General features: G+C 57.2%; 1 protein-coding gene and 1 long non-coding RNA gene across 3 annotated transcripts; one reads left to right on the forward strand and one right to left on the reverse strand.

Moving 5' to 3' along the window:
* The first annotated feature begins 1413 nt into the window (after positions 1 to 1413).
* Positions 1414 to 13836, forward strand: FRS3 (fibroblast growth factor receptor substrate 3). Of its 2 annotated transcripts, none has more exons than XM_053997990.1 (7): positions 1414 to 1572; positions 4320 to 4449; positions 4608 to 4696; positions 6731 to 6917; positions 9775 to 9921; positions 10023 to 10174; positions 11014 to 13836. In XM_053997990.1, the coding sequence occupies exons 3-7, from the start codon at positions 4610 to 4612 to the stop codon at positions 11893 to 11895; spliced, it is 1455 nt and encodes a 484-aa protein (XP_053853965.1). In that variant the 5' UTR covers positions 1414 to 1572; positions 4320 to 4449; positions 4608 to 4609; the 3' UTR covers positions 11896 to 13836. The 2 variants fall into 2 exon arrangements, with proteins under 2 accessions (XP_053853965.1, XP_053853966.1); XM_053997991.1 differs by having other exon boundaries at positions 11106 to 11887.
* On the reverse strand, positions 7646 to 9760 carry LOC128818564 (uncharacterized). Its single transcript, XR_008440515.1, has 3 exons — positions 9455 to 9760; positions 8554 to 8691; positions 7646 to 7961 (listed from the first exon to the last, which is right to left on the reverse strand). It is a non-coding gene; the product is annotated as an uncharacterized LOC128818564 (long non-coding RNA).
* Positions 13837 to 15723: the final 1887 nt, after the last annotated feature.

Raw genomic sequence — 15723 nt, forward strand, 5'->3', positions numbered from 1 at the left:
GCAGGAGGAGGAGGAAGAGGAGGAGGAGGGGTGAGCAGCTCCACACCTGGCTGCTCTCCCCCCCCCCATACAGGCGTCCCACAGGGGCTGTCACTGCCCAGGGTCCCTTTGAGGTCCCCGATGTCCCCACGCTGTTATTCTGCTGCTTGGCTTCACTGGGAGCTCGGTCCCCGCGGCTTTACCTTGGCCCGCTTCCTGCTTTGGACTTTGTCCCCGCGGGTGGTGACAGGGCCCCCCCTCGTCCCCTGCTCCCCCCACGCTCCTCCATCCCTCCCCAGGGCGGAAAGATCCATGGGCAAAGTCCTGCTCGGGCACAGGGACAGACAGGTCACTCGGGGGCTTTCCGAGGTGGCATCGGCCACTGCGCCATGGCAACAGCCCGGAGCAGCGCGGTGGCACCGGCTGTGGCCGCAGTGTCCCCTCGGAGGGCGGGACACGGCGCGGTGGCACCGGCTGTGGCCGCAGTGTCCCCTCGGAGGGCAGGACACGGCGCGGTGGCACCGGCTGTGGCCGCAGTGTCCCCTCGGAGGGCAGGACACGGCGCGGTGGCACCGGCTGTGGCCGCAGTGTCCCCTCGGAGGGCAGGACACGGCGCGGTGGCACCGGCTGTGGCCGCAGTGTCCCCTCGGAGGGCAGGACACGGCGCGGTGGCACCGGCTGTGGCCGCAGTGTCCCCTCGGAGGGCAGGACACGGCGCGGTGGCACCGGCTGTGGCCGCAGTGTCCCCTCGGAGGGCGGGACACGGCGCGGTGGCACCGTGTGGGATGAGGAGCTGGCAGCTCCCCCGACGCCCCTCTGGAGTCTCCCTCTACTCCAGACCCCCCCCAAATCCCCCTCCGGTGACCCCCGAGGGCATCCTTCCATCCCAGACCCCCCCAAATCCCCTCCCACTGACCCTTCCCTGAGCAACCCTGCGGCCCAGATCCCCCAAATCCCCCTGCACTGACCCCCAGCCCCTCTCCCTCCCCAGACCCCTCCCCAATTCCCCTCCACTGATCCCCCAAATCCCCCTGCACTGACCCCCAGCCCCTCTCCATCCCCAGACCCCTCCCCAATTCCCCTCCACTGATCCCCCAAATCCCCCTGCACTGACCCCCAGCCCCTCTCCATCCCCAGACCCCTCCCCAATTCCCCTCCACTGATCCCCCTCGACCATCCCCTAAACCCAGACCCCCAAATCTCCCTGCGCTGCCCCCCCAGCCCCTCTCCTTCCCCAGACCCCCAAAATCCTCTCACCGACCCCCAAAACCCCTCCCGTTCCTCCCGCTTCACCCCAGACCACGCCCTCAGGACCACGCCCACCAAAACCACGCCCACATCGCCCCGCCCCCGCGGCGGCGGCGCGCCCCCCCGGCGCCCCCTGGCGGCCGCGCGGCGCTCGCGCGGTGTCGCTGCTCCGGCGGGCCCGGCCCGGCCCCGATCGCTCCGGGCCCCACCGGGGACCCCCGGACCCGCCGGGCCGGGCAGGGGCAGGGCCGGGCCGGGGGCCCCGACACGCTCCGGGCCCCGGGAAGGGCCGGGCCGGGGGCTCCGGGCCGCAGGTCCCGGACGGCGGAGCCGGGAGCGCCTCAGGTACCGAGCCGCGCCTGGAGCGGGGCCGCGGCATCGCCCCCGTCCCCCTCCCCTCGTGCCCTCCCCGGGCTGCCGCGGCCGCCCCTCGCAGGCAATTCCCCGGTACCCCCCGGGGCTCGCCCCTTCCTCAGGCCCCTCGTTCCCACGGGCTCTGCAGGCCCGTCCTCCTCCCTCCATCCCCTTCCTCCTCCCTCCATCCCATTCCCCTTCCTCCTCCCTCCATCCCCATCCTCAACCCTCCATCCCCTTCCTCCTCCCTCCATCCCCTTCTTCTTCCCTCCATCCCCTTCCTCTTCCCTCCATCCCCATCCTCATCCCTCCATCCCCTTCCTCCTCCCTCCATCCCCTCCCATGTCCCTGCAGCCCCATCCTCCCCATCCCTGCATCCCCTTCCCAACCTCTGCATCCCCTTCCCCACCCCTCCATCCCTTTCCTCTTCTCTCCATCCCCTTCTTCCTCCCTGCAGCCCCCTCCTCAATCCCCCATCCCTTTCCTCTTTCCTCCATCCCCTTCTCCTTGCCCCTCCTGCCCCCAGAGCTGCCCCCCTGCTCCCTCCTTTTCCCGGGGGGACGTGTTGGGTCTGTCCCTGCGTGTCCTGGAGGGGTTGATGTGGCACCAGGTGTTTTTCCACGCCAGGTGTCCGTGTGTCCCTGTGCAGGGGGGGGTCAGGGTGCCCCCCCTGCCCCTTTGGGATTAGGGAAACCTGCTTCTCCAGCTCTGGCTTTAAGGAGGGTGAAGGCACGAGGGGCTTCTGCAGGCTGGGGGTTTGGGAGGATGGGAATAACCTGGGAATTCGGGAGAGCCTGGTCCAGGCAGGGCTGAGGAGGATTTGGGTTGGGATCCTGAGAGTCTGGATGGGGCTGGTGGCCTTAAGGAGGGACCCAGTCCTGCTGTGGGAGCCGTGCTGGGCTGCTGGGGTGGTTTTAGTGGCTTGGCTGAGCTCTGAACTGGCAAACAGGTGTGGCAAGGTGAGCTGGAAGTGCAGAGCAGGAGCCTGGGCACTCTCAGTGGCGGTGTGGAAGGAATGCTGCTGAAATATTCCCCACCAGGAGCAGGGGGAAGCGCCCAGGCAGCTCCTGGTGGTTTTTTTTAGTTCATTTGTTCAGTTCTCAGTGTAAAAATTGTCCTTGGTAAGCTGCAGCACTTCAGGCTGACCCCTCGTAGGTGGGGGTGGAGGGAGGGGAGTGAAGGAAGAGCAGAATGTTTTCTCCCAGCTCTTATTCCAGAGGGAATTGCTGAGGTGGGAGTGGGAGAGGAGCCAGCCCCCAGTGCCCAGATTGGATGGAGCAGGATCTGTCTGCCCAAGGCCTGCGAGGGGAATAAATCCATGCTGAGCCTAGGAAAACAAGCAGGCTGGCTGGGGCAGGTGTGGGGTGGCACGGGGAAGGTGTGGTGCTGCTCTAGGGCCGCCAGGTGTGTGCAGGAGGGCAGCTGGCACCGGCTTTGTTTGTTCTCAGCTTGCACTGAGAGAAACTTTCCTCTTCTGGGCGCTTGGCAGGGCTGGGGCACGGCGAGGAATTCTCCAAGGGCCAGAGGGGAGGCACAGAGGTGCAGTGGGAGGTGATTTACGGGGGCTGTTTTGATGTGGAAATGGAATGGGACCCTTGGGCAGCTCAAGTGGGGCTCTTCCCCCTCCCTCCACACTGGAAGGGGCCCAGGGCAGCTCTGCCACCCCAGGGTCCCTGGTTTCGTGAGGAGGAGGAGGAGGAGGAGGCAGATTCTGGCAGAGGGAGAGGCTCCCAAGGGAAGGGAGTTCCATGGGAAAGGAGTTCCAATGGAAAGGGGTTCCAATGAAAGAGTTTTCCAGCAGAAAGAGGTTCCCAATGGAAGGAGGTTCCTAATGGAAAGAGGTTTCCAGTAGAAAGAGACTCCCAATGGAAAGAGGTTTCCAAGTGGAAAGGGGTTCCAATGGAAAGGGGTTTCCAATGAAAGAGGTTTCCAGTAGAAAGAGGTTCCCAATGGAAAAAGGTTTCCAGTGGAAGGAGGGTCCCAATGGAAAGAGGGTCCCAAAATGCCATTTCCTGCCCTGGTGCCAGGCTGGGGATCCTGGTGGATCAGGTGGAGACACTGAGCTGCTCTCAGGGCACTCCTGCCATCATCCCCTGTCACCTGCCCAAGTTCCCATCAGGGACAGCAGAATTTCCCAATTCTCACTATGATTAAAAAAAAAAAAAACAACAAAAAACCAGGAGTATTTCTGTGTGAGTGAAAACACAGGAGTATTCCTCACTGCCTCCTTCCTGCCTGATCCTCGCACTGGCTGGGTCAGATATCAGAATTTTTGTGTTTTCTGGGTCAGATATCAGAGTTCTTGTGGTTTTTTTTGCTTCTCCTACTCCGAGGCAGAGCAGCTGCTGGTTCTCTGACCCTGAAGGACCTTCCCTGCAGTGAAGGCACCTTCGCATTCCTCAGCAGCAGCAGCTGCCTCACCACCCCTGGCTACTCAGTTTTATTTCCTCCACCCTGGCAAACCCCACTCCTCTGTAGGATCCCAAAGCCAGGCAATAAAATACCTCTTATTTCATCTTTTTTATTATTATTATTATTATTATTATTATTATTATTTTTAGCTGTGCGTTTTTCATCGCCGCGCAGAGCTTTGTGTGTTGATATAAATGTAATTAATTAAACACAAAATGCACCTGCTTTCCTTGGGTTGTCTGAAGGGAAGTTCAGTCACTCTCCCACCCCCTTGCTTTTTGATTTTCTCTGCTTTTATCATTGTTTAATTGTGTTCTCCTTGCCAGGTGGAAGATGGGAGTGTTCCCCTCATGTTTTAGGTGAAACCTGCTTGCCATGAAATCCCGAGGGAGATAGAGGGGCTGCAGTGGGAATTCCTTCTCACTCCTCCACGACAAATCCAACAACTGCCTAATGGTAGGAATTGGTTTTAATTAACACAACGCTCGTTAATCAAGGAGCAGAGCAAAGAGTTGGAGCTCCAGGCCCGCCGGGATGGGGGAGGGCACAGCTGGAGGTGCTGGGAGAGTTGGATTTGGGATCTGACTGTGCCACCACTTGTGTCCTGTCCCCAGGGATGTCCTCTCTGCCTGGCGTCATGGGGAGCTGCTGCAGCTGTCTGTGCACAGACAGCATCCCAGACAACCATCCCACCAAATTCAAGGTAAACTTCTGCCCTTCCAAGCCCATCAGAGGGTCTGGGACAGCTCTGACTGCACGAGGAGAGAGCAAACTCCTGCCCCTGCACACAAACACCCCTCCAGAGGATTTGCAAATTCATCACTTCTGCTTTGGGCTTTTTTATTTTTTTTCCCCTTTTCCTTAAGAAACTCCTGCTGAAAATGTGTTTGTATTTGCTGCTAAACTGCCTCTGCCTGGGAAATGCAAGGAAATGGGGGACTGGAGAGAAAAACCTTTTATTGCTCAGGGCTGCGTTCCAGAGCCTGGGCTCAGCCACAGCAGCTGAGCTGCCAAGGGCTGCCAGCTCCTGCCAGCCACGAATCCCTGCTGTCAGCTGGGAAAAAGGCAGCAGGAAAGGGGGGGAATCCGTGGAATTGCTGTGCTTGGTGCTGCTCAGGGACACCTGGAGAGCCCTGTGCAGCTCTGGGCCCTCACAGCAAGGGAGATGTGGAGGGGCTGGAGGGAAGGGAATGGAGCTGCAGCACCTGGAGAAGGGTTTGGAGAGTCCTGAGGAGCTGGGAAGGGTCTGGAGAGTCCTGAGGGAGCTGGGAAGGGTTTGGAGAGTCCTGAGGGAGCTGGGAAAGGGTTTGGAGAGTCCTGAGGGGGCTGGGAAGGGTCTGGAGAGTCCTGAGGGAGCTGGGAAGGGTTTGGAGAGTCCTGAGGGAGCTGGGAATGGGCTGGAGAGTCCTGAGGGAGCTGGGAAGGGTTTGGAGAGTCCTGAGGGAGCTGGGAAGGGGCTCAGCCTGGAGAAAAGGAGGCTCAGGGGGAATTTCTGGCCCTGCCAGGAGGGGACAGCCGGGGGGGATTTGGGATCTTATCCCAGGGAGCAGCCTCAGGCTGGGCCAGGGGATATCAGTGATGGTGAGAGGGACAGGGAGACTCCAAGAGATGGTCAAAAGAATCCAAATTTATTGTGGACCACCTATGCTTATATACTATTTTAGGAAGGCTAGTGATGTTTTACTACAATGATTGAGTTAATCATCACATAAACAAACGTAGCATTTTACAACAACTCTTGCTTGCAGGAGTCTTGATGCAATTTTCTTACCCAGTAAGTCGGCCTGCTTTAATCTTCCTGCAATCTTCAAGGCTTTTGTTCTTGCCAAGGCATCCTGATTATCAAATCTCTTATGCTAACCAGGTCCAAAGTCTTGTGTGTCCCAAAAAGAGGAGGTTTAGGCTGGAAATCAGCAGGAATTTCCTCATGGAAAACGTTGGAAGTGCCCAGGGAGTTCCCCACTGTGGCAGCAGCTCTCAGCTTTCCCAAGCATTGCTCTGGGAAAGGCTGTGAGAAGATCAGAGAAAAGAACGAGAAACAAATCTGAATTTACTACACCTGTTACTGTGGACATGTGGAATGTGTTATGGACATTTGTGTACCAAAGGGTGATTTCTTAATTAGCCAGTGGTGATGGTGTTTGGACTGCAGGACCAATGAAGTCCAGCTGTAACTGTCTAGAAAAGTGTGAGTTTCTTAATAAAGAAAGAATTTCTTTCTTAACAGAAATTTAGAAATAGAAAGTTCCTTTCTTAGTAAAGGATCAACCTTCTGTAAATGGGTGGAGTCTCTATCAGTTACTCCCCGGGCCTGATCCCTTACTGTGACAGAGAGATTTGGAGATTTGGCCTCGCTGATCCCTCAGCTCTTCTCCACCCCCGGCCTGTGCGTGGCTGTGATTCCCTGATGTCCCTGTCCCTGTCGAGCCAGGGATGGGTGAGGTGACTCGCACCATTTCAGAGGGCAAATGAGCCTTTATTCAAAAGCACCTCTCTCTTTTATAGAGAACATCGTGAACATTCATTCCATTGGTCCTAAAGTAAAAACATTTCACACTGGACTTGGGTCAGTGTGGTAGAACAGATCTATAAACAATATGAGTGGAAAGCAAGAGAACAGATTGTTTATATTCCTCTGGGACTTCTTCCCAGGCTTAGCCTGGCGGAAATCTTTCTCTTTTTCTCTCTGGCTGAACTGAGAGCATCCAGAATTCCCCTCGTGGATTCCGCCCTGCAGGTGACCAACGTGGACGACGAGGGGCACGAGCTGGGCTCGGGGGTGATGGAGCTGACGCAGAGGGAGCTGGTCCTGCACACGCACAAGCGCGACGCCGTGCGGTGGCCCTACCTGAGCCTGCGGCGCTACGGCTTCGACTCCAACCTCTTCTCCTTCGAGAGCGGCCGCCGCTGCCACACCGGCCAGGGTCGGTGCCCGGGGCAGGGCAGGGCTGGGGCAGGGCTGGGGCAGTGCCCGGGGCAGGGCAGGGCTGGGGCAGGGCTGGGGCAGGGCTGGGGCAGTGCCCAGGGCAGGGCAGGGCTGGGGCAGGGTCGGTGCCCGGGGCAGGGCAGGGCTGGGGCAGGGGCTGGGGCAGGGCTGGGGCAGGGCTGGGGCAGGGGCTGGGGCAGGGCTGGGGCAGGGCTGGGGCAGTGCCCAGGGCAGCGCAGGGCTGGGGCAGGGGCTGGGGCTGGGGCAGGGCTGGGGCAGGGGCAGGGGCAGGGTCGGTGCCCGGGGCAGGGCAGGGCAGGGGCAGGGCTGGGGCAGGGTCAGGGTCGGTGCCCGGGGCAGGGCAGGGCTGGGGCAGTGCCCGGGGCAGGGGCAGGGGCAGGGGAAGGGGCTGGGGCAGGGCTGGGGCAGGAGCAGGGGCAGGGGCAGTGCCCAGGGCAGGTGCTGGGCCAGGGGTAGTGCCCAGGGCAAGGTCAGTGCCCAGGGCAGGGCAGGGGCAGGGGCAGGGGCAGTGCCCAGGGCAAGGTCAGTGCCCGGCCAGGGTCAGGGGCAGGGTCAGTGCCCAGGGCAAAGGCAGGGGCAGGGTCAGTGCCCAGAGCAGGGCAGGGACAGGGTCAGTGCCCAGCCAGGGGCAGGGGCTGGGGCAGGGGCAGGGGCTGGGACAGGGTCAGTGCCCAGCCAGGGGCAGGGGCAGGGGAGTGCCCAGGGCAAAGGCAGGGGCAGGGCAGGGTCAGTGCCCAGAGCAAAGGCAGGGACAGGGAGCTCCCTGGGGGCAGGGTCAGTGCCTGGGGGCAGGGTCAGTCCCTGAGGAGTTCCCTGGGGGCTCTCTTGGTGCTCCCTGGGGGCAGGACCAGTGCCCAGGGGGCTCCCTGGGGTAGAGTCAGTGCCTGAGGAGTTCCCTGGGGTCAAGGTCAGTGCCTGAGGAGTTCCCTGGGGTCAAGGTCAGTGCCCGGGGGCTCCCCAGGGGCAGCAATGCTGAGATTTCTCTCCCCATGGTGCCTTGAGAGGCTACCTAGAACAGAGGCTAGAGGAATAAAGATAAAAATGAGTTATTAGAGTTATTATTTATAAAATAAAGAACAGAGTTAAAGGAATAAAGTAGGGATTTATTAATAAAGTATGGATTTATTATTTATTTATAAAATAAATAACAGAGTTAAAGGAATAAAGTAGGGATTTATCAAAAAGGCCTTCAAGGATACACCTTGGGCAGGAGGGGTTGCTGGGCCTTCCTCAGGAGCTTAAAAGCATTTGCAAGACTTTGTTAAGCACCTTTCAACTCAGGATAAAGCAGCACCTGCAACTTTTTCCAGGTCCCCTTTTATTTATAAAAGTAATAAATTTATAGCTAATTAAATTAAATTAAATATAAATAATAAAATTAATAATAATATTAAAATGTATAAATAATCCTCCCCCAGGATTATTTATTCCACAGAGCAGTTTTTAGTTTGACTTTTGTTTGGAGTTTTGTTTCCCTCAGTGCTTTTCCCCTGAATTGCTCAGCGCTGGTTCTGCTCAGAGCTCTGATTTGGGCTCTGGCAGCACTTGGTGACAGAGGAAAAGGAATTCCACGTTTCCCTGATGTTGTGAGCATGGAGAGGGAAGTGACTCACCCAGGAGCTGATGCCAAGTCCCAGCAGCACAGGGAACAGAGGAATGACAGTTTTACAGTGGTGCCTCTTGGTTCCTTCACCAGTCTGGCTCTGTTGCTTTTTAAAAGAGCTCAACAATTTCCTTGGCATCTGCATCCCCTGGGAGAAAAGAAAAAGTTGTTTGCTCATGCTGTTAAATGTGTTTGTAAACTCCAAAAGGACTCCCGTGAGTGCTCAGGGTCTGTGTGAATCTGCAGTGGCATCTGCTGCTCTTTAATGTTTATTTCAGTGGGGTTTTCCTCTCCCTCATCAGGGAATTTATCCTTTGCTTTCTGCTTTGCCTTTCTCAGGGTGAGGATCAGTGGTGAAAATTTAATCCAGGGATGAAAGTTCTGCCCTCAGCGTGGTCTGGTTCTGTTCAGGTGCAGGCAGAGGGGATGAAGCAGAGCTCTCACATCCTGCAGAGTTTTTATCAGGCACTCTTTAAGCAGAGATGAGAGGGATGATGTGTTTTGTTGAGTTTTCTCCCTTCCTGGCAGGATTTTATCCTGCTTATTCATTTTACCTGGAGCCCTCCTTGCTGATGCTGCTCCCCACCTGATGCCGGGCAGACCCAGCAGGATTTTTTTGGCCAGAAGGTGAAAAACGTGGATCTTTGGGAGCAGCCCCTGTTGCCAGGCTGTTCCTGTTGCCATGGCTGTGGTGTGTGCGTGTGCCAGCCCGGGATTGGCTCCTGGGCTGGGCTGGCTGCTTTGGGGAGAGGCTCCTCAACCCCAGAGATTTTTAAAAACGTGATGTTCCCGTCCCTCCCTCCCGTGCACGGGGCCCAGTCCAGCTTTCAGGAGTCACTGCCTGGATTTTCCCCTGGAAAAGGATGGAGTGGGTGCCAGGGGAGTTCAGATGGGAGAGGTGAGCAGTTCACCTGGCCCCCCACACCTGCGTGGGGTGAGAGAGAGCAGCACTGAGGGGCTCCAAAGCCAGGCTGGGTGGAGCTCAGGGCTTCTGGCAGGTTGGGAGTGGAACTGGATGATCCTTAAGGGCTCTTCCAGCCCAAACCATGAATTCTGCTGCTGTTTCCTGAATAATCCACAGGGTTCTTGGTTGTTTTCCTGTGGCTCGATGGTGTCAAGCAGCAGCAGCAGCAGGAGAAACCAGGATTCACTTAGAAATGGGAACAAGGCATATTTTTAAAGCAGGATCACTTCCTTGCTGTCCTGACCCTCCTCTCTCTGTCCCTGGCAGGGATTTTTGCCTTCAAGTGCTCCCGAGCAGAGGAGATCTTCAACCTGCTGCAGGACCTGATGCAGTGCAACAGCATCAACGTGGTGGAGGAGCCCGTGGTGATCACCAGGAACAGCCACCCCTCGGAGCCACCCCAGGGCCCCACCAGTAAGAGCCCAGGGTGCCCAGAAGAGCCCAGCTCACGCTGGAAGTGTCAAGAATTCTATTTTGTACCAATTTAATGCTCCTCTGCCTCGATTCCCTCACAGGTCTGGGCTACACTGGACTTCCCAATGGATTTCACAGCTTCCCTGGAGAATCCCTGTCCTGCTCTGCAGCCCAGCACCCCTCAGTGAGCAGCCTGAGACATTCCTCTGTGGGGGAAGACTCTACCCACCCCCTCCTGGGGCCTGAGGAGCAGGTAAACCCATGCTGAACTCTGCTGGGTGCAATTCTGGGTTTCCCTCACTCAAAGCTCAGGGGATGCTCATGCCTTGTCACTCTTTTTATTCTCTTTACTTCGTTTTGCTCCTGGAGGCTCCTGCTCTTTGGCACTTCACTAGAGCTGGTGTTCTGTCAAAAAAAAAAAAATCTGAGTTCTGTCCTCAACCCACTGGTATTTGGGTGGCAGTTACCTGCCAGCTGTCACACAACCCCTAAGTTCAGACCCTTTTTTATTTTTGAGGTTCAGCTCTTTGCTCGCTGTTGTAGAATTTTTACATTTTTCCTACAAACCCCAGCTGGTCTGAGCCACCCCCAGGGAGGCCTGGGCAGGCGTGAGGGTTGTAGGGTCACCTGTGAGCCGCTCGAGGAGCCAGTTTGTGAGATGTGCACCGAGCATGACACAGAACCCCCGAATCACTGAGGCTGGAAAAGATTAAATCCAACCTGTGCCCGATCCCCACCCTGAGCACTCAGTGCCACCTCCAGGTGACACCTCCAGGGATGGGCACTCCAAACCTGCCTGGGCAGCCCCTTCCAAAGCCTGACCACCCTTTCCATGAGGAAATTCCTGCTGGTGTCCATCCATGAGGACACACAGCGTGTATCTGCAGCGGGACTCTCCTTGTCTCTCTCCCAGCCCACAAAAACCCAAACCAACTTCTACATTTTGCCTCCCAAAACCTTCCCAACTTCCAGAATCCTTTTTCCTCATCCGCCACTGACGAGTCCCCCCCCTCTCCTGGTGGTTTCTCAGCTGCTTTGCTCTGGTCTCTGCTGTCTCCTCCTTTCACTGTCCCTCTGCTTCTCTCCTTGCAGTCCCACACCTACGTCAACACCGGGGAGCCGGAGCCGAGGGGCCGGCACTGTATGCACTCCCTGCCTGAAGCCCACCCTCCTTTCCCCCCTAGGAACCACAGCTGCTCCCTGGAAGACCGCAACCCCCAGGTCTTCCTGCAGCCAGGGGAGGTGAAATTCGTGCTGGCTCCCACCTCCGGCTACCGCCGGCTGTGCCGGCAGCCCCGGGAATGCCGGGCGCGCCTCTGCCCCCCCAACAACAACAACAACGAGTGCCAGGAGGGCTGCCCGTCCCCACAGTGCGTCTACGAGAACCTCAACGGGCTGGTGGCCCCCAGCACCTCGTCCCTGTGCCGGGCCGGCCGCTCCAAGGCGTCCCGGGAGGACGGGAGCTGCTCCCAGCGCCGCTCGGCGCTGCTGCACTACGAGAACCTGCCGGCGCTGCCGCCGGTGTGGGAGCTGCAGCCGGCCCGGCACAGGGACGAGGACGCTGGCGCGGCGCCCACGCCGTCCCCGAGCGGCTTCTCCGAGGCCGGCGAGGAGGAGCCGCTGCAGAATTCCGTGGGCTCGCAGAGCGCGGCCCAGCAGCCGCGCCGCGCTTTCCTGCCCAGGGCCCGGCGCGGCCTCCTGCCCAACGTCTTCAGCTTCGACTTCCCCCGGCCCTGCCCGGAGCCTCCACGGCAGCTCAACTACATCCAGGTGGAGCTGGAGCCCGAGCCCTGCAAGGGGCAGCAGGACCCGCGGGTGGCACCCGCCGCCAGCCCCGGCGCCCGCCGCAGCGGCTCGTACGCCGTCATTGACCTCAAGAAGACGGCGGCCATGTCCAGCCTGCAGCGGGCCCTGCCCAGGGACGACGGCACCTCGAGGAAAACTCGGCACAACAGCACCGACCTGCCCCTGTGAGGGCCCCAAGTGCCAGCCCCGTGTCGTGGCTTTGGTCCCTGCCCCTCGCCGCGTCCTGCCCCGTGTGGCTCCCGCTCGCCCTGTTCGCCATGCCCCCGGGCCCCGGCGTGGCTCCTGCAGCTGCTGCTGTTCAGGCTCGTCCGTCTGTCCGTCCTCCCCTCTCTGTGTTGCTCGTTTCGCAAGCCTCGTGGGATGTTTGGTGACTCTGAGGGTTGAATTCCGGGCGGGAGGTGGCACAGCCTGGGGTGGGGCAGTGCCTCGGGGGTGTGCTCCCAGAACTGGAGCTCTGTGCAGATGGAGCCCGTTCCCCGTGGGTTTCCCACCTCCAGGAGAGCTCTGCGCTCCAGAGCTGGGGTTTGCCTTTGTGGTTCCAGTGGTGCCTGGACATGAGGGAGCTCACGCCGTGGCCTTTCCCCCCTCAGCTCGCTGTTTGTTCCTGAAGCTTTTTAATCCTCCTGTCCCTGTCTCAGATCCTATTTCAATTGGGCAGCTGCAATGAAACGAGGAGGACACAGAGCCATGGGCACACACTGTGATCACAGAAACCTGATTGCCTAAATCCTTAAATTCCCTCCCCTGCTTTAGAAGAGGAGGGAAAGGCCACAACCATGAGGGAGATTGGAAGTTCGGTCTAGAAAACTTCACTTGTGCCATACCCTGCTTTGTTTTTTTTTAATGAGGGTTCTATTTGGCAGCTGCAGAGAAGTGCTGTGGGTTTATTTATTTGTTTACATATTTATTTATGAACTGCTCCTTTGCATCCCAGTTCGTTGCCAAACTGGTGCCAGTCTGCAGCGTGCGCTCGCCGGGGCTCGCTCCCGCCTGGTGGGGACGGGTCCCAAAAGAGCTTGGTGGCTTTGCTGAGCCACCAGCTGGGGGAAAACCACTGTGGAGAAGAGCAGCTGGGAATGAAGAATGTATGAACTGGGGGCTGGCTGTCACGGGGTGGGTGGGAAATGGAATGGGAGACGTGGGAGTGGGAGCGGAGCCGCCGGGCAGCCGAGCTTGGAGTGGCATCAAAGTCCTTGCTACACCCACGTGCCTGGCTGGGGCCGGGAGCAGCCTCAGCTCGGTGTCAGGAGTTGAATGTGCAGTTTGTTCTCTCAGCTACGGACCTGGGAGGGCTCAAATTCCGGGTGCATTCGTGGCCTTCTGCTGTGGATTTGTGTCTCGATGCCGGGGCGGCGCTGAGCCGCCCCGGGACGTCCCCTCGTCCCTCCCCGCGGGACACGCGGCGCCTCGGCCTTTCCCTGGATTCCTCCGTGCCTGTTCCGATGGAGAGCAGTGCTCTGGGATGCTCTGGGATGCTCTGGAGCCCCACCTGGCTGTGTCCCTGCTCCTCCTGGGGTGGGAGCTGGATGCAGTGCCAAGCCTCGTGTCCCCCCTTCCTTCGATGTGTCCGTCCGTGGAAGAGGAAAGAGCCCCATCCCCCAGCTCCAAGGGCCAGCAGCTCGAGTTCCAGGCTTTGGAAGTTCAGTTTTCCTGGTTTTTTTGGTGCTGTCACGTCCTGTTGAGCCGTGACCCTGTTGGGAGCAAGGCCACGTGTCCCAAGTCTGAGTGGTGCCATGTTTGTGTCGCAGAACGTGGAGTTCTTGGCTTGCTGTTGCACTATAAATTCCAAGTGTGCCACACGCTTCAATCCACTGGTTTTTCTTTTTGTTTTGGAGGTCTTTGTGCTCGTCTTCCATTCTTTTGTCTGTCCCTTGTGTTACCTGTAACTGAAAGGAGACCCAAGTAATATATTTTTATATGTATAACAAATGACTTTATTTGAAGGAAAAAAAAAACCCAATCCCCACCCTAAGTAATGTATCCCCCTAAATCCAGCTTTCATTTAGGGAAGTGAGAGAAGAAATTGTTTATATCTATCTATCTATATATATATATCTATATATAAAAGTTAACTGCGTTAAGCTTTAAATAAAGTATTTAAATAAAGAATTTCTAAGCTGTCAGTGTCACCCTTTGGGACAGCACAACTCCCTCTGGAGCTTCTGTAGGAAACTGCTGGAAGTACAAAATCCCTCTTCCCTTTTTTGCCCAGAAAGGGAAAAGAGGGTGAAATGTTTTCCATTTCCGTGGAGGAGGAGGTGAGGGCCCTTTCCAGGCAGGTTAAGTTCCAGGGAAGGTGCTGGGGTGGGCTTTGGGTGGCAGCACCTCGGGGCTGGGGCTGTCCTTGGGTGCTGCTCAGAGCCACCAGCGTGGCCACGTGTCCCTGAGGGTGGCGTGGAAGGGTCTGTGAGCTCCTGGCATCAGGGAATTCCCCCTGGAGTGACGGTTTTTGGCTTCTTTTTTCTACCTCTGTCGGGATTGAAGGCACGTGAGATGATAATTCATACTCAGGTCAAATGCAGTGCTCTCCTGGGAGCCAGAGTCTGTCAGCACAGAGAGTCCAAAATTCTCAGCATCCAGAACTCCAGCACTGGAGTTCCTTAAAAAAATCTGTCAATCCCATTTCGGTGGCTCCACGAGAGCTTTGTCTTGGGAAACTGTTGTTATTGGACACGAAATGAGTGCACAGAAACTTGGGAAGTTCAAAGGAGAAAAATAGAAAGTTTTATTCGAACATCTGGTATTTATAGAATTCCAAAGGTGACCGTGGGTTGGAGGATGGAATTACCACCTCTCCAACCACACTGGCCCAAAGATCAATCAATAATTTCTCTCTTTACCCACAGAGAAATATGTAAACTATTCTATTTATACGTGAAATCGTGTGGGAACTCTGACTCTCAAATATGTAAACATTATCAGAAGGTTAAAGAAGTTATATGAGAACTTTAAAACTTTTAAAATAATTATAAAAGAAAACACTTTTAAAAATCAGGGCAACAGGAAAGCTGGCTGGGTTCACTCAAACTGCTGCTTTTCACCTGCTCCAGGTGATCTGGGCTGTCCCACCCTTCCCTCCTGGCAGATCCAGGGCTGCCACAGGAGCGGTGACAGGTGACAATGTGCTTGCCCGCTTATCCTGCTCCTCTTCCAGGAAGGAGGAGAATTCCATGAGCCTTCAAGACGAGACAGGATCGAGCTGATGGCAGCTCGGGCCATCCTGTGCTCCGTGTCCCCTCGTGTCCCCTCCCCGCGGTGGCCGTGGCCCTGCTGGCTCGGCAGGCTGAGCTCCAGCTCCATCCCAAACTCCCCGGGAAGCTCTGGGCAGGAAAAGCCGCTCCCAGCCCGCTGTTTGCTGTGGGTTCTTCCATGCTGGAGCCATTCAATGGGAATTGTGGTGCCCAGGATGGAGCTTCGGGATTTCAGGGTTCACACCCCGGTGATTTTCCCTCTTTTTTTTTTTTGGAAAATTTCCCCAGAGCTGTGCCCGCACTAAGCCACAGGACGCTCTGAGAAATCCATAATATCCGTTTTTCCCGGTGGAGTGGGAGCGCAGGAAGGGCCGGAGCCGCGTTTGGGGCTGCCCTGGCGGCCCCCGCAGCTCCGGTGACACATTTGGGATCCTCCCGGCGCAGTGTCGCAGCTTCCTCTAGCGGCCGTGGGGAAAACGCTTCCAGAGGAGGATCCCGGCTTGGACTGGGAAGCGAGGAGGGAATTCCAGTCCGTGTTCTCTCATCCTTTCGGTTCCGTGTTTGTGTTTTTTTTTTTTTTTTTTTTTTTTTTTCCTGTGGCTGTTTTATTTGGGTTGGGAATGTTTCCCCAATCTGTTGTGCCCTTGTAAAGGTGGATTTTATGGATTTTCCTTTGGGTCTGACACCTTCTGCTGGGCTTTCCCCGTGGATGCACAGCAGCAGGTGCTGCTGGCTTGGATGGAAAACTGGACTGGGACACCCGGTGATCCCTCCAGCCGTGGAATATCCTCCCACTCCACAGCAG

This window comes from Vidua macroura, chromosome 24 (genome assembly GCF_024509145.1).
Source record: "Vidua macroura isolate BioBank_ID:100142 chromosome 24, ASM2450914v1, whole genome shotgun sequence".
Lineage (NCBI taxonomy): Eukaryota > Metazoa > Chordata > Aves > Passeriformes > Viduidae > Vidua > Vidua macroura.